The sequence below is a fragment of the Catharus ustulatus genome, unplaced genomic scaffold, assembly GCF_009819885.2.
Source record: "Catharus ustulatus isolate bCatUst1 unplaced genomic scaffold, bCatUst1.pri.v2 scaffold_74_arrow_ctg1, whole genome shotgun sequence".
Lineage (NCBI taxonomy): Eukaryota > Metazoa > Chordata > Aves > Passeriformes > Turdidae > Catharus > Catharus ustulatus.
In genome coordinates, this window is record NW_024879544.1 from 339,725 (window position 1) to 367,333 (window position 27,609).

The following is a 27,609-nucleotide window of genomic DNA, read 5'->3' on the forward strand; positions in this document are numbered from 1 at the left end:
CATATATACATTTATAAATAAAGGGAAAGCAGAAAGTCTAGGAAAGTGTCAATTTTCAAAATGAAAGTATACAGAATTTCTGCTAAAAGTCAGAAAAAATATTGACTATGCTACCCCTTGTTTAATTTATTGCATTGGCAACAGCAAAAGGAAGTCAGATGGAAAGGGAACACACACAACTTTCTTTTATCTTTTTTTCCCCCTTTCCTTCTGTGTTCTCTCTTTCTCAACCCTAATGGAGAAATTAGAAATAGGGCAGGGTCAGAAAATTGGAAAAAAAATTGGCAGCTTAACTGATGGAGCCTTTACCCTAAGTTTTGTGCTTGCATTGTTGTTGGAAAGCTCAAAAATATTATGTTCAGGAGGTATCTGTCTCTACTAAATTACCAAAGTTAGCTATAAGTTTTCTAACCAAAGAAAAGTCAAAGAGAAAAGTTAGTTTAACTGAAACAACTACTTGACCAAAATTTACGCACACATGAAAGCTCTGAAACTTTTATCAAAAGAATCCTAGCATAGGACCATAGTGCCACATTGCAATACAGACATTCATGTTAATATGATCTAACTTTCCAGAAGGTATCACACTTGCAATTCTAAATTTCTTAGAAAAATAATGTCAGTTAAAAAGGAACTTTATGGCTCTCAATATTTTGAATTACTTCTTTTCTTCCAATCAGGAGGTAACTCCCTTAAAAACATTTGCAAGGGAAGTAAAAGTGATTTTTTGTGGCAGAAGCACTTGCCGTGATGCTTGCCAACAGCTGTAAAACTAATGTCTCACAGCAGGATTTACATAGCTTCCAGCTAGTTTTCCAACTTGGCTAAACTCCCCAGGCATCTCAACACACACAATTTTCTAATGATATAATCCATTTGAATCAGTTATGAGCCAGTTTATTGCAATTTCTCCATTTTCACTCAAGTGCTGGATCAAAAGCACACTTTTGGCTGTTAAACCGTAAATACTGACAACTTACCAAAAAAAAAAAAACCCAACAAAATTTAAAATTACTTTAATTCACTCTACCAACTATGGAATTATTAAATTAAAAAAGCTGCAACTGCCTTTGAATACATAGTAGTAATACACTTTCTTTGAGATCTGGTTGTTTACAGCAGTGATGAAAAAACATCTGAATGACAGTTTTTTCCTAAAAAGAATTGCTGCGGTCTGGAAGGTGTGTCTTTAGAAATAAGACAGAAATAGTTCACAAGGTTAGATTTTAAGCGATAAATAAAGATCATGAAAATACAACCAGTGGATTGATGTATGTGCCTTACCTCCTCCCTCTGGGTTCAACAGCTCCACTTTAAAAGTTTTTTCTAGTTCAGGAATAGAATTGTCAGTGATGTTAACAGCGAGGTACTTGTATCTGTCTCCAGGCTGAAATTCCATTGAGCCCCAAACAGCCTGAAATATGTCAGATCATCACAGTTTTGTTCAAATTTAGTGTTTTCATCCAAATGAGAAAAGAAATACAGCCTAAATTATTTTTGTCTTTATCAAAACATCTACTTTTCTTCATTTTAACTTTCAAAATTCTGCTAAGTCTTTGATATTGCTGTTTTAAGAAATAGCAATCTCAATTCACTAAATTATAAGCATCTTCATTTATCTAAATTTTTCTGCTCAAACAGCAATCAGACAAGCAAACAGATACTTATAAGCCACGTTGTTGAATATGTACAAATCAGAGTACGTACAAACACAATCTCCACCTGCATAAGCACCTGTATGGTCATATAGAGTCTGATATACTTAGAAACAATAGGAAATATCCATTCTTGGTGCATTCACAGTTTTCTTAAGGATATCAAATCAAACCCAGAGGTTTTTCCTAGGGAACACAATACACTGCACAGGAAGGAGGCAAAAGGCACAAAGTGATTTTTATTTTTATAGTGAGTACTATGCATCTATCACAACACCATAATAAAACTGTTTCTGTGAAAAGAATCACAGTTGAGCTAGTGAAAAAAAACCAAACAGCTGAGCTAAAATATTCAAACTAACAGCTTCTTCCGTCTCTAATTAAATTTTAAAATAATTACACACCTTGGCAATAGCCATACCTCATAATCTTTAGGACTGGAAGCTGTAAGTGGCACTGTCCTGTAATCCATATGAACTGTTCCAAGCAGCCCTTGTGCACGAACTACCAATAATTGGATTTGTCCAACTTCTTCTTTAACAGTGATATGGGGCACAGCAGAGGCTGGCAGAATCATTCCATCACCGGGTTGAGGTGGTGGCCCCACTGAGAACTGCAATAGACCTGAAAGACAAAAGATATTATTTACATGATTTCTCATACCAAATCCAAATTAGAATAATAAAAAAATTACACAAAAATATTTATAATATCTATATTTAACGTTTATGATATTTTAAAAATATCAATATGCCATTAGGACTCAATCATGCTACTTCAGGGAATATGCTTTGTACCATTCTCTCTCTCTTACTGATATTCATGTTAATTTTAAAAAAAACATATCATAAGAATATATTCACCTCTTCCCAAAAGAACCCAAATGGCATAATATTGAGTACTTCTTGGTATAATAGCAGGCATGCTTAAATGTCTCTGCTACAAATTCTCATTTCACAAAAACTGGCATAAAATCAACAACATGCGATTTGGTTTTCTTGCAAAAGGGCGTGATCACATGTTTGGTTCAGGCAGTTTTAATGCCTTTTTTGCAGTATTCTCAAGAGTAAGTAATTTGACTTTCATTCTTGAATAAAAATAATGAATTAATCTCAAGTTAGATAAAGTGTAATACTTGACATTGCCTCCTCATATTGCCTCTTGAGCTAGAAGTATACAAAAATCTGCAATAAGACTGTATCATCTTCAACATTGTTACCATATGGGTGGTCACTGGCTTTAATGCTGATGTCAGTAGTTTCCTTTTCCGGATCTATACTTGCTCCACTGGTAGGAGTTGAACCTAGTTTTCCGTCTCCAGACACTGCAGAGACTAATGTCACACGGAAATACTCGTTTAGCTCTGGAATGTCATCATCAATAACATGCAAATTTAAGACCTAGAGAAGGACCAAACCACGGAGAAATCAAACTTTGCAACATACAAGAGTGTTATGACCTTTTAAACAATTAAGTTTTTAGTCAACCAGCAGTATCTGCTGTGAGTTCAGAAAGTAATACAGAGAACACTTTTGCCCTCCATATAATTTAACCTTATGACAATAAGTTTAGAATACCAATTCCAAAAACATCTTTACCAAGCTGTCAGAGATGTTACAGCAATTAATCTAATTTAGACAGCAAGTGAAGAGAGCTTTTAATGCCTCCTGACACTTGAGGTTACAGATCATACTATCTTGTGTAATCTGCTCCACATAGGCTAATAAACGAAACTCAGACAATTCCAGCTTTCTGTATATTGTGATAAGATTTGACAAATACGTAGGAGAAAAGTTGTAGGTAGTTGATCATATTTAGAGCCATGGGAATGAACAGTTTAAAACTGCCTATGGAAGTTCCCTTAAAATTTTTCACTTGATGTTTCTTAGTGCCATGACCATTAAGTCCTCTGTAGGTAGACTGTACTAGATAGCAATGAAGCAAGAGGGTTCACCAGGTCTTTTCTTTTCTGCTACTTTATAAAATAAACCAGGCCTCATCCATGCTGCCAGACTGGAAAAGTTTGGCAAACTTAATTTTAAATGATTGTATGTAATGCAGTAATACATTTCAGTAGAGAATTAAAGCGGAATAAACTACCAGGAGCATACTATTACCCAAAATCATGTTTTTGCTAAGCTGTAGTCAGTTACATTGCTTAGCTGGGATCAGCTCCACAGCTCTAAGTGAGTCACTGGGATCTTTTCAGATTACGTCAGAAGGTTTCATTCAGTCCCTACTGACTTCAGCAGAATGATAAAAGTGAAATTAAAGACCTTATTTTCTACTATCAATCCACCCTTTCTATTTAGCAAATACTAACAGAAAACACAATGAACTTCCTACAGTATTGTGGTCCCACACCCATTCTTCAAATAAATGTGAAATTCCCATGCTACGGTTGGAGTCAAATTCACAGAAATAGATTAATCAAAACAGACAGAATGTGGTGAACAGTTGCAAAGATATTTGATTACAGCAGTAAAGTTGACTGCTGTCTATTTAATTGTTGTGGAGATAAAAACGGATCCTATTCCAATTTCAAAAGTCACTGGATCCACTATTCAAGCTCAGGCCTACCTGTACTTGAAGTACATTTATATATACACATATAGCTAATATATATATATATAGACACACATATATATATATATATAAACATATTTTATGTGCATTAAATGTGAAACTATATGCATTTAAGCATTCACGCATGCACAGTAATGCCTGAAGTGAGATGTACACAGATATACAGGTGTCACTTGTTAGATGTCAAAGATGAAAAACCCTTGTAAAATAAAATAAAATCCATGTGAAGGAAAGACTCTTTAGTATGAAAACCAGTCAAGCATCCTCAGAAGGTGCTTTCCAGCCGGTTTGCAAAGGACAGGATTAATAGTTTATAGAAAGGTAGAGTTTACCTCTGATCTCTGCCAAGGAAGGAATGTGATAGTGCCACTGCTGTTAGAAAAATCGCTAACAGAGTAATTAATGCCCCTGGAATCAACCTGTGAGATAATGTAATGTATATACACATAGTCTAAGGTTCCTCTTGTTCGCTCCACAACACAGGATATAGTAGAACCCTCATCAGCAGCCTGGAAGAAAGCAAGAAATGGACATATTTGTCATGATCAAAGTAAATCAAAGGAATAAATGTAAAAGGTTGAGCTCTCTAAAGCTATTCAAATGTTCAGAAATCTTTTATTGCTGTTATGTTACTTTCAGCACTTTTGGAGTGATAGGAAGCTGAAACTTATGTTGATGGTGGTCAGAACAATCTTAATGGAAATTGCAATATCTTCTAGCAATTTCCTGAGGTCACCAGTAACTGCATCCTGTTGTTTCGCTTGGACACAAAAACAGAGTCAGTATATTTGAAATGCATCTATCAAAAATGAAAGACTACATTGTTTTATATTAATGCAATTATTTTAATTGTAATTTAAAGAAAGATTAGTATTCCTCCTTTCCCAGACTAAAAACACCATGTAAAACAAAATAGATATATTTAAATTAAATGATCTTCTTATCATTCAAGAAAAACTGAAAAATTTTTTGTGGTACAATACACTCTGCAATTCTGTCTTCACAAAGAACATGCCTTCAGCAGCAACAATTTCATACATTTAGAACAAATCAGGTATTAATATTGGTCAAGTATATTAAAAAAATTATATCATCAAACTAAAAACACAAAATAATTTTTTGAAAGCTATCAGAATGACTAAAGCTATCTTAAGCATTAGATAAATTTCAGAGCTGCTTGCTAACACAGTGCAGATACTGAATGCACCTTCAGCTGCTTAACAGACAGATACGGACATAAGGAAATTAAACTACTGATAAAACAGTGCTCTAAGATAAAGATGAAACAATTAACATGCCACATATATTTTAAATTTTGCTTCATGGTTGATTGCTGATCTGTGGTATCACAGAATTATCAGTGGTATTTGAAACTGAAGGAATCTATTATGATAGCAGATGGTAGGCATCTTGAAAGAAAACTGAAAACTAGCATCAGCCAGGCAAGATGGCTGCCTTCAAACACATCATAAGGACTTCAGTTAGAAAGGATGTACTTAAGAAGTCATATGAATTGCAAAATTGAAAGTAATAAGAATATTTTTTCCAAAATAATTTAATAATAATAGAAATGGGTACCGTGCCTTTCATAATGATTAAAAAAACTAACAATTAATTATATTTCAATCCCCTCAAGAAAAGAGTCAAATTTATATACTGTATATATGGTGGCCACCACCACAGAAAATTTAATGTTTAAAAACAGCAACTTCCAGACAGTACCAAGTGAATTCATATCAAATACAATGATGATATTGGTGATTATTTCATTATAAGGGAGAGAGAGATTGGAACAGAACCCAGGAGAAACAAGTGCTGCACAGCACAATTGCTCACCACTTGCTGACCAACACCTAGCCCAGCTCCAAACAATGGCCAACTGCCTCCCAGGTAACTCCCCCAGTTTATACACTGGACATGGCATTCTATAATATGGAATGTTCTTTTGGCCAATTCAAGTCAGTTGTCCTGGACATGCTCCTTCCCAGCTTTTTGTGCAGCTCCTCACTAGCATAGCATGAGACACAGAAAAGGTGAAGCCCTACTTAGCAGCAGCCAAACTATCCTTGTGGTATCAACATCTCATCCTGAATCCAAAACACAGAACTGTACCAGCTACTAAGAAGAAAATTACCTCTCTACAAGACAGTATCAGGTTACAGTCTCAGAAGTTACAGAAGTACAGAAAAAAAACTGTTCTAGGAAACTTTAAGACTTAGTCTTCAGTTTATGCAATAAAGTAAATTTCTTTAATCAAAATAATTTGAGGGGATTTTGAAAAGCAGTGATATTACAAATGTTGGTGTGACTGAGGCTGTATAAACAGAAATTAAAAAACTCCAAATTCTAATAAACTTTACTTAAATACAAAAACTAAAATGTGGAATCTAAGTCCTTCAAAGTTTAGTTAGCTTTGCCATTGGTTTGGTTGTGTCTAAAATTTTCCTTATGAGCACCTTACCTCAGGAATACATACTCCAGTGAAGCCAAATAAACCATTAGCATTATCACTTTTCTGTATTCTTAATCTTGCTGTTGTGTTTTCTTGTGAAATTCGAGCTCCACCACACACAGAAATGAGCTTTAGGATGAATAACTCCTCCCCTTCTGCCTCTTTGTCATCATTTGCAGACACAATGAATGATTTATTGGTTTCTCCTTGCTGATACTCCAAATACCCAGAGACAGGATGTACATCACTCTTTGCAGGAGTTGCATGGAGTTCATGGATCTCTGCTTGTGTCAATTTTCTCTCATAAAGCCTTACGTCCTGCATTAAACCTGTGTACCTGCTATTGCCGTTGATCCCTGCTCCAATTCTCACTATTCCTGGACCTCAGAAGAAAATCAGAATTTTTTCATGTTATTGGTTGTTTTTTTTTCAAAATAGCTAATCTATGTAATTATTTCAAAATCTAAGGTAAATTGTTTACTGTACCTCAGTTAGTAATCATATTGATCTTGAAATGTAGATTGGGATGCTTCTGGAGCCTCATCTCAGCCTTACAGGCAGATGATTACAGGTCAAATAATTCCTTTCTAGACAATTCGTATTTTTCATCCTACTAATTCTATCTGCACATTGTTCCCATCCCTTATCTTAATGAATCTTGGATACTTCTCTCTTTCCATTAAAAATTTTCAGAGCCCAGATGCACCCTATCTCACTTTTGTTGTTCCAAACACTTGCTGTACCCATTTTGTATCTTTGTATATTTAATGTGTCTTCTGCTAGGACAGAGAATCCATTCTGATGATCAGAGTATTAGCCACACTGGGCATGCTTGTACCCTGCACTGGAAGGGGGGCTTAAGAAATGTAGACCAAGTTCCAAGCACTTTTTACAACTGATTAACATTTCTTTCTCTCCGAACAATTATCCTACTCAGCAAGTCAGAGCACGACAACTGTCCTTTTCACAAATATACAAAGCTGGTAGCTCATTCCTATCACTCTATAACACATAGAACATATCTCTTCAGCTGTTTTCTGATTTTGAAAGTAAATGTGCCACTGAGTGTCACTTCTAGAAACAAGCAACCACAACAACTGCTAATGGTCCCAAGACACAAGGCAGAGGATGATGAGGCTAGAGTATACTCACTTTAGATTCCAGCATAAAATGGTGAGAGATTAAATCCTTAGCTTATACTTGTAGTATCTATAGACAGAACACACATCATCTCTACTAATACAAAAAATTTGCAATGACTCAGAAATATCCTTCCAGCAACAAAAGCCTTACTGCATTTCATGGATCTTTGTTTTAGAAACTGAGGGGGAAAATATTCCTTTCCAAACCACAGTACTTAACATCTGATGGGAGTTATTAATGGCAGGGACACTACTTTGTTGCAGAGGAACTACTTTTTTACACAGGCTAAATTTCTTAGACTGCAACTACCAGGAAATTAAAGGCAGAAATAAAATCCTACACTCAGGAATTAATGACATCTCCTCTTCATGCTCAATTTATGTTTGTGCACATATATGCATGTAAATGTATATGCATTTAACATCACTGCATGTTTTTTTAATTTTCCTTCTTTGATTACACAGGAGATTGCATTTAAGAATTTGATAATCATCCACTGCCTATCCCCATGAAAGAAAACCTGTGAAACTGATGGGGAGAGAAAGAAAGGAAAAGAATGTAGATTACTGTTATTTAAAAAAAAGCACATAGAAGAGTGAGGAACTCCAAAAGAAAGAGTAAATGTAAATGTATTCCCACCATACAGTACCTGACTCTATAAAGGAATTATTGTAATGCTCACTGCTATGCTAGCTGAGTGTAGAAGTCCGTAATGGTTACATACAACTAAGTCACATCCGGGAACATCAAGTTAAAGGAACTGAAGTACACATGTTAAAGTTATTTGGAACATCATTAAACATATGGCCAAAATTTTCATATACCATGTAAATACATGCTCAAGTAAATCTAAACCCTGAAAAATTCTATTGCTTACAAAACATTGGTTTACCTGTAATATAATACACAATTCGAATCAAAAATATTATCGTATTTTGTTTCAGAAATCAAGAGGAAAAATTCTTTCTTGGTCACAGTAGTGTAAATCTAATGAAAATTATTAATTATAAATATATATAACTATATGTATACATGATAAGCATATATGTATAAATATAATTATTAATTATTATCTTAAAATTATTGTAATCCAAGCTCTCTTACAGTTCTGATGCTTTTTGAAAATTTCCCGGTTCTTATTTCCATTTATATGATTTTTGAAAATCCCTAGAATTTTCTATGTATTGCTTTTAACTAACTAATCAGACATGAAAATTTCAGAATCTTCCATACATCTTTCAAGGAGCTGGACTCTAGTATATTTTGCAGAACTTCACATATGATGAAAAATTATACAACCTATTGGCTTACCATCAGCAATTGCTTCTCCTTTAAGGCTCTTAATTCCTCCTAGAACTGGAATTCCATCCATATAAAATTCAATAATACTTTCATCCAGAGTAATCAGAATGTGAATCCAAGTACTTTCATCCAGATATTTCAGGACTGCTGTTTTGGCTATGTATGTCATATGGGATCCTAATGCTGTATAATGAAGCTCCACAGAAACATGAGAATCATTTGTTTGCATTTTCACACCATAATATAAGGTCGCATTACCATCATCCTTTTCAACTATGTAACCATCAGTATTGACATTAGGAATTAACCATGCTGAAAATGTAAAATTCGTTACTGCAGTATTTCCATTGTATGGGTATTCCAGACCAGTAATTCCAAATGCATCCTCTTTTCCACTGAAATACAAAGCATCTGTTCCACTGTGACGGCGTCTCATGTGTGGCTGGGATTGTACTGAACTTGGAAATGATCCCAGCAACAAAAGGTCCACCATTGATGGTAATCCAGCTTGAAATGTACTGGATAGTATTTCCCAACCTAAACGGACAACACCAAAAGTGCCTTGTTGTCTCTGGATAGTGAAGTCTGTAATATAGGAAAGATCATCTTCAGAAAGAATATCTTCTACTATCTCTCTGTCCTGACTCTCTGGATCTATAATGAAGACTCCAAAAGGGTCATCATTGAAAGGGATCATCACAGTCACAGCAAGGTTTGTTTCAGACAACAGTCCACCAGGACCAGGGGACCCACCTATATAACAGAAGTTAAGAGTTAAAGTTACTGGTCTGAAAAAAGTTACGCAGTATTTTAAAATGTTTAGACACAATACCTTTTTAAATACGCCTAAATCTTCTTTAAGGAGTCTCTGAACTCTTAAAAATTTCTCCAAATTTAAGATAAACATAAATTAACCGTATTGGCTTTAAAACACTGTAGAGAGCATTTTCATAGAGGACAAGCCATGTTATTTTTCAATCACAGAATAAAACTTTTAGTTAAAACAAGATTAGCTCAGATTTCTTGAATTACAAATGAGATAGGTTGCTTTTGTTTAATTTCAAAAACATGGGGTCAATTAATTTCTCATTGTACTCCACAACTTACACAAATATGAAATGGCAACATTTGGTTCTTTGCCTCCAAATAAGCAGAGATTACACTGCAAAATTAGTTGTGTGTTAAAACTGCTCCTAAGTCCTGCCATTAGTCACCTACTCCTCCACAGTAAGATCATGGTGTGACTGTAGAGCCTTCATGCACCACTAAATAGGTAATCTGTACATACATACAGATATCACTTACAGAAATGTCAACATATTTTCCGTTGTAACTTGGTATAGAAAACAATAATAGTACTAAAGGGGAAGAAGTCCAGCAGATTTGGAACTATACTCAGTAGCAGGCCTGTAGAGTTGTAATTTAAGTTATATGAAGTGGTAACTATTTGTATTTGACAGAAATTTATAGAAAAAAGCAAACAAACCAGCCAATCTCCATTATGGTAGATATGCATAACCTTTAATACCTTCATTTTGTCAGCTCTACACAAAGCTCTACATCTCTGAAATCAGGCATCTATCTTTTTCAAAGACCAGATTCCAAAATGGTGTTCATATACCTAAATTAAAGAATAAATGAAGAAGAAAATCTAAAATCTCACCAGAAAAGTATAGAATGACACAGACATCAAGGCAAAGCTCTTTCCAGAATTGTTTTCTTTTTGATTGATTAGATATAATTATTTTCTACCAGATAGGAAGGGAATGGTTATAAGAAGACAATACCTGAAATGTTCACCAATTTTAAAATGTAAAATTCATTAAATTCAGGAATTTTATCTGAAACTGCATGGAGCACTATCAGCTTTGATCCTTCACCATCCACGAAGTACACAGTCCCAAAAGTTTCACAGAACTCTTCTCCTGGCTTCAGTGTAGAGTCATTATGAAACAGCTGCCAGGTTAAGGAGACATTCCCAAAATGTCCTCTATGTCTCAAAACCCTGTTCAGAGACACAGAAAGAGTGATTATCAGGGCAGGTAAGGAACAGCATTCTCCATTAACAATGGAAAACATGGACTAATCATCCTTACTGTGGGAAATAATATGCATTGCTCTAAATTACCACAAATAACAAATAGAACCACAAACAATAATATAATCCTCTCAGAGGGCCTGCAATTTCACAATATAATTCTATACCAAAGTATACCACAGACATCTTAGAGAGAAAATAATCAATGAAGGTACATGCAAAACAATACTGATGGATGAACATCAGTTCGCCCTGCACTTCTATTTTTTAATAATAAAAATTAATGTATAGTTCAGCAAATTAACATTAAAAATTGAATTAACTGGCCAATCTTAGAGAAGAAAGAAAAGGCATTTATCTACAAATTTTTTTTCGTTTAACCATCAAGGTGCCTTAACCTCTTTTGTATTATTATTTAATTTGGAGTGCATATTAGGTCTTTCACAAATGTGATTATTCCATATCAAGAATTTAGTAAATACAAAAAAATCCTTTATTTGTTTGCATAGCTATCTGGTAACATACAGTAATTTCACGATTATAAGATGCACCATTTTGACTAAAATTTTGGTCCAAACCCAGAAGTGTGGCTTATAATCAGGTGCAGCTTATATATGGACAAAGAACAAAAAGTTGCTGTTTTAGTTTGGAGGACAGGTGTCTGCTGAGAAAGGCAGGAACTTCTCTTTGAAATGGAGAATGCAAACCCCCTCCCTCCAAATTATTGTAATTTTGAAATCAAGGGGCTTTCAGGCAAAGATACAGGAATTAGGAATAACAGTTCTTTACTAGAGAAATTAAAATAGAAATACAGTACTACAAAGAAACAAACTCCAAACCCTGACAAAGTCAGAGTACAGCCTGACACCCCATCAGGCAGGGTATTGGTAGCAGTCCCATTAAATAGTGGTTGCAGTCATCTTGCAGTGACAGATGTGATTCAGTTGGAGCAGTGGTCCTGTACAAGGTGCAATTTCCCGCCAGAGGTCCAGTAGCGATGTGGAGAAATCTGGTTTTCCTCTGGAGTCCAGTGGAGAAAGGGCTACCTTAGTGTCCCAAAACCCCTATTTTTATGTTGGTAAGAAATGTTGGGCTCTTCCCCCTGGTTGGAGCAACTTCCAATGGGATGAAGTAATTTTATCAGTCACACAGTGGGACTCAATGGGCCATTAGCAGAAAATGACCCACTAGAGGAAGGATGGGTTGTGAAAAGATAAAGAACAATGCCCTGTCTGGTTTCAATGGATGGCCCATTAGCAGAATATATCCCACGGAGATAAGGATCACTGTCCCCACCCTCAACAGATGGTGATAGAATAGATACCTTTTATCACACTGTATTGTAACCCAAGACAGTTGCTGACACCCAGACATGCGGCTTATAATCAGGTGCAGTTTATATATGGACAAAGAAAGAAAAGTTGCCGACACCCGGAAGTGCAGCTTATAATCAGGTGCGGCTTATAATTGTGAAATTACAGTGATTTCACGAATACAAGCCGCACCAATTTGACTAAGATTTTGCTCCTAAACCGGAAATGTGGCTAATAATCAGGAGCGGCTAATACAACCTCAGAAGTGCCTGCCAGAGTGCTGAGCCGAGCAGCTGCAAAGTCGGCATTTTGCGATTGTTACAAATCGCTACTTTGTTGCACTGCGGGTGGAGCCTGGCTCCCTGTAGGCAGCACGGGGGGCGGGGAGAGAGGCGGGAGAGCTCTCTTTCCTCCTCTGCCACAGCCCAGGGGAGAGACGGGGGGGGGCCCGGCGCCGCCATTGCCGCGGCCCGGGGAGGAGAGGGGGGACCCGGGCCGCCCCTACCGCGGCCCGGGGAGGGGGGGGGGGAGCGCGCGCCGCCATTGCCGCGGCTCGGGGAGCCGACGGGGTGCTTTGTCCCCGCCCGCCGCCGGCGCCACGGGCGCGGGAAAGCTCCGTCCCCGCCCGCCGCCGCTGCCGTAGGAGCAGGGGAAGCTCCGTCCCTGCCTGCCACCGTGGGGCAGCGCCGACCCGGGGTGACCGAGCCCAGTGGCAGCAGCAGCCGGCCCCGAGCTGCAGCACCGTGCTGGACCACCTGGCCCCGTCAGCGGCCCCTAGCGGGCCGAGCCTGCACAGCCTTAGCTCAGCCAGTAAACCCCGCCCTCCCGCGGTTCTGTTACTAATTGCACGCGGGTCCTCACTGCGAACGACAAAGCGGCTTATATTCGTGTGCGGCTTATCTATGGACAAAAACCGAAATATTTGCCAACACCCAGAGATGCGGCTTATAGTCAGTGCGGCTTGTATTCGTGAATTTACTGTAATTTCCAAAAGTTATTATAAATAAAAACTGAAGAACTGAACTGAACATAAAGAAGTTCCTTTATTTCCAAAATATGTTTGCTCATTCAATAACAGCATTTCTGCTTGGGTGGTAAAAGAAGAAAAAAAACAAACAAACCTGTTTAAAGCATTATTATACAAGTCTGAAAAAATTAATTCAGTAAAGCAGTCTAGGAACAGAAATACAATATGCTTTTACGGCTTCCAAAGGTTTCTTTTTGTTGTTATTAAGCAAGATGCTATGCCAGTGGTCCAGCATTGTTGAAGCAACCTCAGATACTCTCTTAAAAGCTCAGTGCTGCCATAGTTGTGCTCACTGGTTAGATTATGAACTAGTCTGACCCTTTTCTTATGTACTAAAGAAAAGTCAAACCCTTTTGAAGGTATGGAAGACACAGTTTCCTAGTAAATACAGTAATTTCACGACTATAAGGCGCACCCTTTTGACTAAAATTTTCCCTAGAACCCAGAAGCGCACCTTATAGTCTGGTGCATCTTATCTGATGGACAAAGTTCAAAAAATTTGCCTACCCGGAAGCGAGAGCTGCGAGCCACAGGGGGAGCCGGCAGGGCCATGGCTGCCAGGTGGAGGCGGGGCGGAGCAGTGGCAGGCACACCCCAGCCCCGTGAGGCGGGACAGCCCCTCCAGAGGCACCCCCTGGCTCTGTGGAGGCGGAGTCGCCCCTCCAGAGGCACGCCCTGGCCCCGTGGAGGCAGAGCTGCCCCTCCAGAGGCACGCCCTGGCCCCGTGCAGGCGGAGCCGCCCCTACACTGGCCCCCCCCGGCCCCGTGCAGGCAGCACGGAGGGGTGTCGGCCATGTCCCGGCCCCGCCGGGTACAGGTGGGCCTGGGGGCCCGCGGCACTGCCCCTGCTGGGTACAGGCGGGCCCCGGGGCCAATGGCTGCTGGCTTGAGGCGGGGCTTTGGCCAGCAACCGTGCAGAGGGAGCTGGGGGCAGAGCCTCGCTGCAAAAAAAAAGTGCGCCTTATAGTCCGGTGCGCCTTATGGTCGTGAAATTACTGTATATTTTATCAATAAGACTAAGTAAGGTCAGATCTTGGTGACCTTGGTATCATGTGCTTCCATAAAGCACCTGTATACAAATGTACTTGTGCATTTCATCACTCTTTCCACCATTGATTTAATAAATAAATAAAATATATTATTAAGGACCAAAAAAACCCTTAAAATGTAATAAAACCAACCACAGAATATATTTTTAATACACTCTTTAAAAAAGTATTTTTATTTTTTGGATGTGCAACACAAGCATGAAGCTCTAACTCACAGTCACAGGTGTCTATTTCAACAAACAATAAAATCAAAGAAAAATATATAAAAGATAATTAAACAGTTGTGAAAAAAACCTCTTTTACAGATGTTCACACTGACTGGTTAATTGTGAACTTTTGTTTCTTCATACTCTGTCTAGAATTTTCTTAGTAAAAATATGTATTTTTGTCAATTTATCACCACATTCTGATTTTAGGAACATAAAAAGGTCAGATGACATAAAAATTAATTTTTTAACCCTTCCCCTTCCTGAACACATCCCAGCAGCTACAGGTCAGACTAAGGAAAAATATATTCAGCCTAGAAGAAAAGCACATCTGGACTTTGAGTACAGGTTCCTATCTAATTTACAGATAGAAGAAAAACAAAATAACAGGAAGAATATAGCAGCATAGGTTGTTTGCAGAGTATGATTTCAAAGTACGGTGCAAAAATAAATGAACAACCACATAGTTGTATTTAGCTCTATTTTGAAAAGATAAATTTTATTTCTCTACTGATCCATTCATCTTGATCCTTCTGTATTTACACTCTCATAAAAATATAACAAAAACCCTATGCTGTAATTTTCTTTGTTTGTATTTTAACAGGAATTCTGTACATAGGACTAGATCAAAGCAGTGTCCATAAAATGCACACATCAAGATATACATACATGCATTCAACAAAGGAGCAACAATATGATTTAAAAGTTACTTACAAAAAGAAATTACTTTTTCCTTCTTCCACTGGCTTCTCTAGAGGCTCTAATGAGAAAATTCCATTAGGATCATCATTTGCTTCAATAATAACTGTAGCCACTTCAGCTTTAAAGATAACAGTATCTCCTAAAAAAAAGGATGATTAATTTTATCAAAACTGGAACGAGAAATGGAGGTAACTCTAAAACTGAATGTGTATTCTTCTCACACCAACAGCTTTCAAAGAAAGAAACAAGCAGTGATAAAACAATCAGTGAAAACCAATTCATCAGGTAAAAGAGATATTCAGCAACAGACAAATCGGAATAAAAATACACAAGTAGAATCTAAGGCAGAGGTCAAGAATGCAGATTTGCAGAAAACAATGTGACATGACCAGAGATGATGCAATCCTGAGAATCGCATGAGAGGTAGTACTTCATGTTTGATCAATTGGTCAAGTCAGAAGAAAAAGTCATATTCAGAGATCCCAGCTCCCCTTAAGACCTACAAGAGAAATATTGCACTTTAACTAAATACAAGGCAACAGCAATCTTTGAGAGATTAGTCATACCCATATCACAGCCTATCTGAAAGGAAAAAAATACAAAATACCTGTGAAGTAAGGTGGAAGCTAGTAGGATTTCTGTGTGTATATTAGCACAGTAGGGACATTTCAACACCTCTTTGTGTCCACAAAGGTACATTATGTTTCCATTCCCATTGTAGTTTTCACCCTTTTCAAAACACTAGACTTCTTTTCATTCCAAAGTGAATACTTATCTATGGTTTTAACTTCATATACCTCTATTTGTATTTTCTCAGAGGTACCACAGTCCAACATAATTTTCAAAAGGGATGCAACAATCAAGGTCAATATATGCAAAGATCATAAAAAGAAAAATAATAATTACTTTTTTTTTTCCTTTCAGGAATTAATCTAAAAATATTCTGTGTTTTGATCATTCTGGCAGGAATCTGTGCCAGGAGGAAAGCTATCCCAGGTTTCCAGTAGAATGGTAAAAGAAAATATCAGCAGATCCTGAACAAAGTTAGTGAAGTTGAAAAAGATCACTGAAGAGAAAATTTAACAAGGGAGAAATATGGCTTTGTCCAATAATTTTCATGAAGCTGGTGTTCTGTATGAGAGCTGGGTATCAGAGTGATTTCTAACTGGCCTCAGGAAACACATGACCTACTCAGATAATTAAGAAAATTACCTATTTCTTATATTTAACTTATATTTTCTTATTCATTAGTCAAAATTCCATCTAATTTGGAACACTTGGAAAGAGATTTCAAATTATTTTTGCAGGACAGTTTCAATTTTTTAATAATTCATTTTTTTTCCCAATTAAACAATTCAAAATCAAAATCCAAACACACTATACAGAAATTTTATAGAAATGTTGATGTAAACCTTATTCATATAATGCTTGGCATTTATATGTTGCTTTATTATAGGAACAAGCTGGCAAAAATAGAGAAAAAAGAGAGTTACTAAATATACATTAAATCATTGCTTTTACCTGTTGAATTCAAAAGGAAGATATAAAATGCTTCATCAGTTTCAGGGGTATCATCATCATTAATATACACAGATAAGGTCTGCTCTCTTTCTCCAACATCAAACAGAATGAAACCGTCCTTTTCACTGGGAACAAAGTCTCCCTCTTCAGCTGTTGCATCTCCATTAACAGTAATATAATGAACCGCAACAACAGCATCAGCAGATCCATTCCTTAGGACTGTAAAGTTTGCAATACTCCCTTCTGTAATGCTCACCATCAGAGGTTCTGAAAACACACAAGCAATAAATGCAAGTTCAAGCCTGAGCTTCTTGAATGTGGCCTATTCACCTAATCCCCCACAACAGGATCCTTCACCTCACGTAAAAAGAAGGCACATGTAGTTGGGAAGAGAAATACTTGCAGGTAGAAGAGAATATTGTTGTCCTTAGCCACCTAGCCAATCCCAGAGCCATCAACAAGAATAATGGCACAAAATGAGAGAGAATTACTAAGTAAAAAAACCCAAACAAATTCAATACAACAACAACAAATTACATTTTATAACACTAGCTTCACTAGGATTAAGATTTTTCAATAATCTGCTCTGTCAATAAAATCTGTTCAGGGTAGAATATGAATTCAAAATTTAAAACCAGAAATATCTAACCTGCAAAATAAATGGGATCATCATTCCTTGTAATCTGTAAAAATGCACTGGTTATATTGCCCAGTCTGGCTCCACCAGTGGCATTGAATAATCTGATTATGAATACCTCCATCTCTTCAGGTACCTGAATGACAAATTATTAAGAAATTAATTTCTTGCATACAAAACAATGAAGAAATTAAAATGAACAGCTGAGAAGGTTAAGAAAACAGGGTTTCTGCATATTGTTGCTTATTTATTGATTCATAAGTGTACTGAGAGAGATGACAAATGACAGTTCATACATATGCACAAAACCAATAATCAGTCAAAAATCTTTGTAAACAAAATCCCTCCTCTTTACTATTGTACAGATGATCCAAAAGTTATCTTGTAGATTCCTTATGCTGATGTAACTTATTTTTAACTTATATTAAATTATAACTTATAACTTTTATTTATTTAGTTTTTTATTCCTTTATTACTACATATTCTCATTCTTCCTTATCTTACTTGAAATATATCAGCATTAAAAATGTTAAATTAGGATTCTTGCTATCAAAACAGGTGGTTTACTTATTATTATAATTTAACCACACTTGACTACTGTAAGATTCTAACTTTTTTGTTTATAGATATGCACAATGCCTGCTTCTTAAATTGCAACATTTTAGTACTTCCTCTTTGTTCCACATATCTACATAAAAACCCTGTAAAAATTATTACCTCATCTGGTAGAGAGTAAATCGTGATATTTTTTGAAAACTCCAGATTACCAAAAAAAATAGTCCCTTGTTCTGGATAGATGTCACTGGTACATGCCGGATCAACAATCCAGGACACACTAACATTGCCATAGTTGCCCTGGTTTCTTACCAGTCTGTAAGAGGCTACAAAATGAAAACATGTACAGTCATTGTTTGTCTTCAGAAAAATACAAGTCAAAATGAAAAAGGTCAGCAAAACCAAAACAAAGAAAAAGAAAAGGAAACAGTAAGTCCGCTTCTTGCAAAACTAATATGTGAGCGCCCTACACAAAAAGCCACACAACAGACCATTTAAGTAGTAAAGGCTTGCATCAACTCTACTGATACAATACAGATAGATAAATTGAAGTCACACATATGAAAATTTAGCTCATTCTTCTCTCACATAGCAGCCAATGCCTCATGTTTGCCAGGCAGAACTACTACCCTTATGGTTTTCAAGGTTTTTTCCATCCTCCTTCACATTAATCTCCACTGCTCATCAAGCTGGTACTGTACCTCCCTGGAAACTCCAGCATCAGGCATTGGTCTACGAAAGTGAGGTAGGAAGAAGAAGCCTTGAAGGAGCGTACAGCAGAGAAAGCAGTAATTCTAATAAAAATAATTACCAGCGTAGGTGATTTCTCCTTTACTTTCCTTTATTGTTATTGATAGTTCATTGGGTAGAAACTGAATGACACCATGTGGATCATCATTCTTCAAAATGGTTATATTGACCCTAGTGGCATTTCCCAACCTCCCTGACATTTCACTGTAGCCACTGAGGACAACAGCATATGCCTCGTCTAGCTGGAAGAGGGAAATCCAGTCAGAATAAAAAGATTTGTTCAGTAGAAAGAGAGGATAATTTCAACAAAAGAAAAGTACGCATATTTTCTACATGCACAATGGTTTCGTACATCATTGTTATCTGTAACAATGGAAGCAAAGATCTAAAAACCACTGACATTAAGCTAATTTTTAAAGAATTTTTCAGTTTACATAATTAATATAATGCAACTTTGTAGTTCATATACAGTAATTTCACGAATACAAGCCACAGCAATTTGACAAAAATTTTGGTGGAAACCCGGAAGTGTGGCTAATAGTCCAGGGCGGCTAATATGTGACTAATTTTCTGACATTTACAACCCCAGACGTGCCAGCCAGAGTGCCGAGCCAAGCACCTGCCAGTAAAAGCCGGCATTTCGCAATTGTTACAGTGTTACCATGTTGCCCTGGCTCCCTGCAGGCAGCACGGGGGACGGGGAGAGAGGCGGGAGAGCTCTCTTCTTCCCTCCTCTGCCGCAGCCCAGGGGAGGACGGGGGGGGGGGGGGGGGCAGGGGGCACTGCCATTGCCGTGGCCCGGGGAGGAGAGGGGGGGGGCCGTGCCGTCATTGCCGCAGCCCGGGGAGGACGTGGGGGGGGCGCCGCCGTTGCCGCGGCTCCGGGAGCCGACGGGAGCCCTGTCCAGCCATTGCCGCGGCCCGGGGAGGGGGGAGGAAGTGCGCGCCGCCATTGCCGCGGCCCGAGGAGGACGGGGGAAGTGCGCGCCGCCATTGCCGTGGCCTGGGGAGGACGGGGGGGGGCGCGCCGCCATTACCGCGGCCCGGGGAGGGGGGGCGAAGTGCGCGCCGCCATTGCTGCAGCCCGGGGAGGCGGGGGGAAGTACGCGCCGCCATTGCCGCGTCTTGGGGAGCCGACAGGAGCCCCGCGCAGCCATTGCCGCGGCCCGGGGAGGAGGCAGGGTGCTTTGTCCGCGCCCGCCGCCGGCGCCACGGGCGCGGGAAAGCTCCGTCCCCGCCCGCCGCCGCTGCCGTAGGAGCGGGGAAAGTTCTGTCCCTGCCTGCCACCGCGGGGCAGCGCCGACCCGGGGTGACCGAGCCCAGTGGCAGCGGCGGCCGGCCCCGAGCGGTAGCACCGGGCTGGGCCACCTGGCCCCGTCAGCGGCCCCTAGCGGGCCGAGCCTGCACAGCCTTAGCTCAGCCAGTAAACCCTGCCCTCCCGCGGTTCTGTTACTAATTGCACGCGGGTCCTCGCTGCGAACGACAGAGCGGTTTATATTCGGGTGCGGCTTGTCTATGGACAAAAACCGAAATATTTGCCAATACCCAGAGATGCGGCTTATACTCAGTGCGGCTTGTATTCGTGAATTTACTGTATTTCTTGAAAAAACACTTACAGGAAATGAATCATGGAACACTAAAAGAAGTATTGCATCTTTGCATCTATACAGCAAATATTAGTGTAGACTGGGGAGCACTGAGTTCAATTAGCAGGTATTTAAAAAAGGGACAAAAAGAAAGCGATTGTTCATATAGCACTCAATTAAACAGTACTATTATATAGCAAGGAATGTCACAGATGCCAAAACTCACATGGATGAAAAGTTAAGTTTCGATTTACAAAAAATAAAAATCCACTGACACCTAATAAAGCCAAAGATACTTTCTAGTTATCCAGGCATCCCCGGTTTGGAGACTGGGAACTCATTCCGTAGAAAAACATTACATACTTATTCTGCTCCCATATATTTTCCTATATTTTAATAAGTGACAAACTGTTTGCTATGAAGACAATTTGAAGAAAGAAAAATTTTCATTTATACCTCTGGAATTCCATCCATCCTTGTCAAAAGAGTAATTATGATTTCTCTTTCCCCAGGCTTAAATTCCAGAATTCCTGTGCTTCCATAAAACTCATTATTGTCCCTTGGTTCAACAGTGTATCGCAGAAACTGCCTGACAAGGCTCCCTCTGCTGCGGACAATCTGCAGTTCAACAGAATCCCCTTCCTGTAAAAAAAGAAAATCTAGCATTTTATTTGCACTGTACTACAATTTGCTTTTCCATAATGATTAAAAAAAGTTATTGAGATAGCTACCTTGATGCTGTAGGGACCTCTAGAAGAGGGAGAAAATTCAAACACTCCTCCAGGATCATCATTTTCCAAAATAGTAATTTGACGAGTAGTAAACCCATATTTCAGTATTTGATTTTCCACACTTACCCTGGAAAAGGAAAAAAGGGGGTTTTGAGTGATGGTTGTTTTAGTAAGTAAATACACATCTATGTGAAGGACATCAGAATCTTGATTAATTTTATGAATAAATTATGAAAACAATTACCTACAAAGAATATAATAAATTAGAAAAGAAACGTCAGAATCATCATTTACAAAAAATCCCAACCCTTATTCCTGAATTACCTTTGTTTTCTGATTATTTTTTACAATTTATAGTTCTGGGGCTTTTTAGTCACACAAGCACACAACATAAAGAAAAAGAAATAGAATCATATATGAAAAATTTAAAATCACATTTAGCATTATTTTTTATTTGAATCAAAACATGAGAAATTATCCAAAATAATTTAAACAGAGAGCTTGCATTTCTTGCATTCATTTCCTCTGATGCAAATTTTAAATTACATTGTTTTAAGTTAATTCAATTAAAATGCAAGAAAAACTACTACTGAAAGATGCATCAAGAATGCACCTTCAGACTGATGATTTTGACATAGCTTATTAAAAGTTGGTTTATGAACTCAGATTCATCTTCCATGTTCTCTGGAAGAAAATTTCAATGAACAAACAGGAAATATCTATTTTAAAGGGTAACATTAATGTTTATTTCATATTTTTAAAAAATGCTGGTAGACACAATAACATTTTAATGTAAACTAAACATACGTCATTTCAAAGAAAGATAACTGCTCATCTTTAATCAGAGAAAACTTCTCTACAGTTCTAGTCAGCTCAGGCATTTAGGTGGGACAATTTGTATTTCTGGCAGTTTAAGACAACAGATCCATTATTGCAACCAAACGCAGACATCAAACACTGAGTCATGCATTAATAACTTTCATCATTCACAAATCCTAAATAAGCCTTCAAGCCAGAAACACATGCTTTCAAATTAAAAACCAAAGGGCAAAGCAAAACCAAAGCAACTATTATCTGAAAGGATGCAGAAGACATGATTCCTGAGAGGAAAAGTTTTTGACAGATTCTGCTCAAACTAATCACTCTTAAAACATAGCATTGATTCACTGAAGACAAATCACAGTTCACAGCACTTACCCAAAGTACACGACAAACCTTTCTGTCTCTACCCTGTTAACAGAGAAAAAAAAGAAGGAAAGAAGGAAAGAAGGAAAGAAGAACAGAGGGAAAGAAAAGGGATGGAGGAAAGAATGAAAGTGCCACTTCCTGGAATTTCAATAGTACTAGTCTTAGACAATAACAACAACAGCACCACAATTTCTTTTCCCTTTCCAAACACATCATGTTCCTTTTACGGAAACCTCCTTCCACGTCATTTTCCTGTTGACAAACGCCCTACTCAGCCCTCCTCCAGGAGCTGTATCACTGCCAACCTCTGCGTCTGCTCACAACTGCACCCGTAGCCCATATTTATAACTTCGCACAAAAAAATTACAAACAACATTCCTCCATTATGTGCTATTTCATCAATCTGACATAGTATTAATAAAACCAGAAAAGTACATTGGGAGTTATAAAAAAAATATTTTAGCACAAAATAACATCAAAGTTTATTTTTGAATTTTTTTTCAGTTAATCATATTACCAGAGTAAAATATGAACAAAAAAAGAAAAGAAGAAAACCACCACCCCCACAAAAAAAAAAACCAAGGAAAAACATAGAAATAGGAAAATAAGAAAATATGACAAAAATATCACATCAAGTCAGATGAAAGGATATTATTCTGCAATAACAAGTATGTCATTTCATTAAAGTATGTAGATATTATTTTCCTTATCTAAAATAAAAATACGATTAATATAAAACCTGTATCTAACATTAGGATTGTATAAACATATAAACAAAGCATTTATAAAATGAAATTTTGAATTCAAAAAGAATTCAGATTCAGAATTCAATAGACATGAGAGTCCACACGAAAGTTTGAAGTAATAAAGCAAATACACTTGTAGCTCTATTCTTTCAAACAGGAGAATTGATTTAATAGAAATTTTTTAGTTATTTCAAATGAGGCTACATTTTAAATACTATATATAAAGACATTCTAATTTCCATCAGAAGTGCAAGTTTTCTGAAATCATCAAGCATTAATACCACTTAAAAAGTCAAGGTGAAAATTCCAGAGCTAAAATTTATGTTAAATTTTCATTATATTGCTCTTAATGCTAAAATTTAATTATATCACTAACTTGTCCTAAGGTACCATGACAAGGTATTTTTAGCATCTCCAGGTATACTTTGAAAGGACCGAGAAGACTGGCAATACTTACTACATTTCAACAGTCACAGTGTAAATCAAACCGATATCCTGAGAACTTGGAAGTTAGAAAGTACAGTAGTTTCACGAATACAAGCCGCACGGATTATAAGCCGCACCCCCGGTGCCTCGACAATGTTGCTGTCTTTGTCAATAGATAAGCCGCACCCCGAATATTAGCCGCACTTTCGTTCGTCGCGAGAATCCGTGCGCAGCTTTCACAAATTGGCCAATTAGTAACAGGATCGCGGCATAGCGGGCTTTACTGGCTCGGGGCGGGGCCAGGCAGGCTCGGCCCGCTCATGGTTGCCGACGGGGCCGGGTGGCCCAGCTCAGCGCCACGGCTCGGCGGGGCTGGCCGGGTGGTGCTGCCGCCGCCGCCGGGCTCGCTGGCCCCCCTCTCCCGTCAGCACCGCCCCGCTGCCGCGTTCGCTCGCCCGGCTGGCAGGGCTGCCGCAGCCGGGCTCGTCGCCCGCCCCGCTGCCGCTTTCGCTCGCCCCGCTGCCGCTTTCGCTCGCCCTGCGCCGCGCCTCGCGAGCGCCGCGCCCGCCCCGCGGCGCATTCGCGAGCGCCGCTTCGGCTCGCGCCGCTTCGGCTCGCCGCGCGGCGCTTCGGCTCGCCGCGCGGCGCTTCGGCGAGCGGCGCTTCGGCGAGCGGCGCTTCGGCTTGCCGCGCGGCGCTTCGGCGAGCGCCGCTTCGGCGAGCGCCGCTTCGGCGAGCCGCGCGGCGCTTCGGCGAGCGCCGCTTCGGCGAGCAGCGCTTCGGCGAGCGCCGCTTCGGCGAGCGGCGCTTCGGCTCGCCGCGCGGCGCTTCGGCTCGCGGCGCTTCGGCGAGCGGCGCTTCGGCTCGCCGCGCGGCGCTTTGGCGAGCGCCGCTTCGGCGAGCGGCGCTTCGGCTCGCCGCGCGGCGCTTCGGCGAGCGCCGCTTCGGCGAGCGCCGCTTCGGCGAGCGGCGCTTCGGCTCGCCGCGCGGCGCTTCGGCGAGCGCCGCTTCGGCGAGCGCCGCTTCGGCGAGCGGCGCTTCGGCGAGCGCCGCTTCGGCTCGCCGCGCGGCGCTTCGGCTCGCGGCGCTTCGGCTCGCGGCGCGGCGCTTCGGCGAGCGCCGCTTCGGCTCGCCCCGCCGGCAGGGCTGCCGCCGCCGCCACCAGGCTCGCCGGCCGCCCCCTCCCGTCTGCACCGCCGCCGCGTTTCCTCGCCCTGGCCGGCACTGCAGGCCCCCGCACCGCCGGGCTCCCCCACGCTGCTGGCCCCCATTTTGCTGGGCTTCCCCCGCTGCCAGGCAGCCCCACCCGCCGGCCTTCCTGCTTCTGCCATGCTCCCCTGCACTGCTAGCCCCAGTTCTCCCGGGCTCCCCCGCCATGCTGGCTCAGGCTCTGCCGCCCTCCCTGCCCCGCCCTGCTGGCTCAGGCTCTGCCGCCCGCCCCCCACACTGCTGGCCCCGCCTCTGCCAGGCTTTCCCACCTCTGCCGGGGCCGGCCGGGCTCCAGCTTGGCTTGGGGCTGCCGCGGGCTCTCACTTCCGTGTTGGCAGCTTTTAGAATTTTGTTAATAGATTAGCCGCCCCGGAATATTAGCCGCACTTCCGGGTTTCCACCAAAATTTTGGTCAAATTGGTGCGGCTTGTATTCGTGAAATTACTGTAACTAGTCAGATTCAGTCCATCCACTGCTAAAAACACCATTATCTTGGATTTTTATCCAGCCAAGTTTTGAAAAGTAGCTGTCTGACTCATGGATCTGACCATGTTTTCCCTACATGACTGGCCAGATTGCTACTAGGGCTCTGACATGTTAAATGTTGGTTAATAATCAAAAACAGCAGACAGTGGTTGGGCACTGGAGAAGGATCCCCAGAGTGGCAGTCACAACACCAAGCCTGACAGAGTTCAAGAAAGTTTTGGACAATGCAAATGACAGTGTGATTCTTGGGGCATCTTATGCAGGCCCAGGAGTTGGACTTGATGACCCTTATGGGTTTCTGCCAATCTTTCTTATTCTGTGATTCCGTGGTAAAACAGCCTATGCAAAACAGAACAGAAGCCACAAGGCACAGGTTTCCAATCTGGATCTGCCATTACATGAGGAATGAACACAACAGGATCCTTCATGTCTACATCCTGAGGTACACATGTACAAATTTTCATTCTACAATAGAATACTCAATTCTTATAGCATCACACATATTTCTTCATGGAAAAATTACAGTAATTTCACAACTATAAGGCGCACCGGACTATAAGGCGCACACCCCCGGATTCGGCAAAATTCGCAACTTTGTAGATCAGATAAGGCGCACCGGTCTATAAGGCGCACTTTTTTTTTTGCAGTGAGGCCCCGCCCCCAGCTCACCCCGTGGGGTTGCTGGCCGAGGCCCCGCCTCAACCCGGCAGCCATTGGCCCCCAGGCCCGCCTGTACCCGGCAGGGGCGGTGCCGCGAGCCACCGAGCCACCCTGGACCCGGCAGCCATGGGCCCCCGGGACTGCTTCCACCTGGGAAGGGGGGTGCCGCGGCCCCCCTAGCCCGCATTCACACAGCAGCCATGGCTCCCCGGGACTGCCTGGAGCCAGGAGCGGGGTTGCTGCCGGCCCCCTAGCCTGCCTTCATCCGGCAGCCATGGCTCCCCGGGACTGCCTGGAGCCAGGAGCGGGGTTGCTGCCGGCCCCCTAGCCTGCCTTCATCCGGCAGCCATGGCTCCCCGGGACTGCCTGGAGCCAGGAGCGGGGTTGCTGCCGGCCCCCTAGCCTGCCTTCATCCAGCAACCATGGCTCCCCGGGACTGCCTGGAGGCAGCAGCAGGGGTGCCGTGGCCCTCCTAGCCCACATTCACGCGGCAGCCATGGCTCCCTGGGACTGCCTGGAGCCAGGAGCGGGGTTGCTGCCGGCCCCCTAGCCTGCCTTCATCCGGCAGCCATGGCTCCCTGGGACTGCCTGGAGCCAGGAGCGGGGTTGCTGCCGGCCCCCTAGCCTGCCTTCATCTGGCAGCCATGGCTCCCTGGGACTGCCTGGAGCCAGGAGCGGGGTTGCTGCTGGCCCCCTAGCCTGCCTTCATCCGCCAGCCATGGCTCCCCGGGACTGCCTGGAGCCAGGAGGAGGGGTGCCGTGGCCCTCCTAGCCCACATTCACCCGGCAGCCATGGCTCCCCGGGACTGCCTGGAGCCACGAGCGGGGTTGCTGCCGGCCCCCTAGCCTGCCTTCATCCGGCAGCCATGGGCTCCCGCGGCTGCCTGGAACCAGGAGCGGGGTTGCCGTGGCCCTCCTAGCCCACATTCACGCGGCAGCCATGGCTCCCCGGGACTGCCTGGACCCAGGAGCAGGGGTGCCGCGGGGCCCCCTAGCCCACCTTCATCTGGCAGCCGTGGGCTCCCGGGACTGCCTGGACCCGGGAAGGCGGGTGCCGCGGCCCCCCTTGCCCACATTCACCCGGCAGCCATGGGCTCCTGGGACTGCTTCCACCCGGGAAGGGGGGTGCCGCGGCCCCCCTAGCCCACATTCACCCGGCAGCCATGGGCTCCTGGGACTGCCTGGACCCGGGAAGGTGGGTGCCGCGGCCCCCCTTGCCCACATTCACCCGGCAGCCATGGGCTCCTGGGACTGCTTCCACCCGGGAAGGGGGGTGCCGCGGCCCCCCTAGCCCACATTCACCCGGCAGCCGTGGGCTCCCGGGACTGCCTGGACCCAGGAGCAGGGGTGCCGCGGCCCCCCTAGCCCACATTCACCCGGCAGCCGTGGGCTCCTGGGACTGCTTCCACCCGGGAAGGGGGGTGCCGTGGCCTCCCTAGCCCACATTCACCCGGCAGCCATGGGCTCCTGGGACTGCTTCCACCCGGGAAGGAGGGTGCCGCGGCCCCCCTAGCCCACATTCACCCGGCAGCCATGGGCTCCCGGGACTGCCTGGACCCGGGAAGGTGGGTGCCGCGGCCCCCCTTGCCCACATTCACCTGGCAGCCATGGGCTCCCGGGACTGCCTGGACCCGGGAAGGCG

At 41.9% G+C, this 27,609-nt stretch overlaps 1 protein-coding gene across 15 annotated transcripts in view; it reads right to left on the reverse strand.

Moving 5' to 3' along the window:
* Positions 1-27,609, reverse strand: part of ADGRV1 (adhesion G protein-coupled receptor V1) — a 320,555-nt gene that overhangs the window by 260,317 nt on the left and 32,629 nt on the right. For 12 of the 15 annotated variants that reach the window (XM_033086930.1, XM_033086935.1, XM_033086927.1 and 9 more), the window contains exons 12-26: positions 22,450-22,482; positions 21,253-21,379; positions 20,978-21,163; positions 18,998-19,178; positions 18,349-18,512; positions 17,644-17,767; positions 16,995-17,261; positions 15,486-15,612; positions 10,926-11,143; positions 9,148-9,891; positions 6,703-7,076; positions 4,574-4,750; positions 2,875-3,055; positions 2,077-2,279; positions 1,285-1,414 (exon numbers count right to left, since the gene is read on the reverse strand). In XM_033086930.1, the coding sequence (XP_032942821.1) occupies positions 1,285-1,414; positions 2,077-2,279; positions 2,875-3,055; positions 4,574-4,750; positions 6,703-7,076; positions 9,148-9,891; positions 10,926-11,143; positions 15,486-15,612; positions 16,995-17,261; positions 17,644-17,767; positions 18,349-18,512; positions 18,998-19,178; positions 20,978-21,163; positions 21,253-21,379; positions 22,450-22,482 (3,236 nt within the window). Of the gene's footprint in view, positions 1-1,284; positions 1,415-2,076; positions 2,280-2,874; positions 3,056-4,573; positions 4,751-6,702; positions 7,077-9,147; positions 9,892-10,925; positions 11,144-15,485; positions 15,613-16,994; positions 17,262-17,643; positions 17,768-18,348; positions 18,513-18,997; positions 19,179-20,977; positions 21,164-21,252; positions 21,380-22,449; positions 22,483-27,609 lie in introns of those variants that run through there. The other 3 variants (XM_033086929.1, XM_033086928.1, XM_033086941.1) reach the window with 2 other exon arrangements.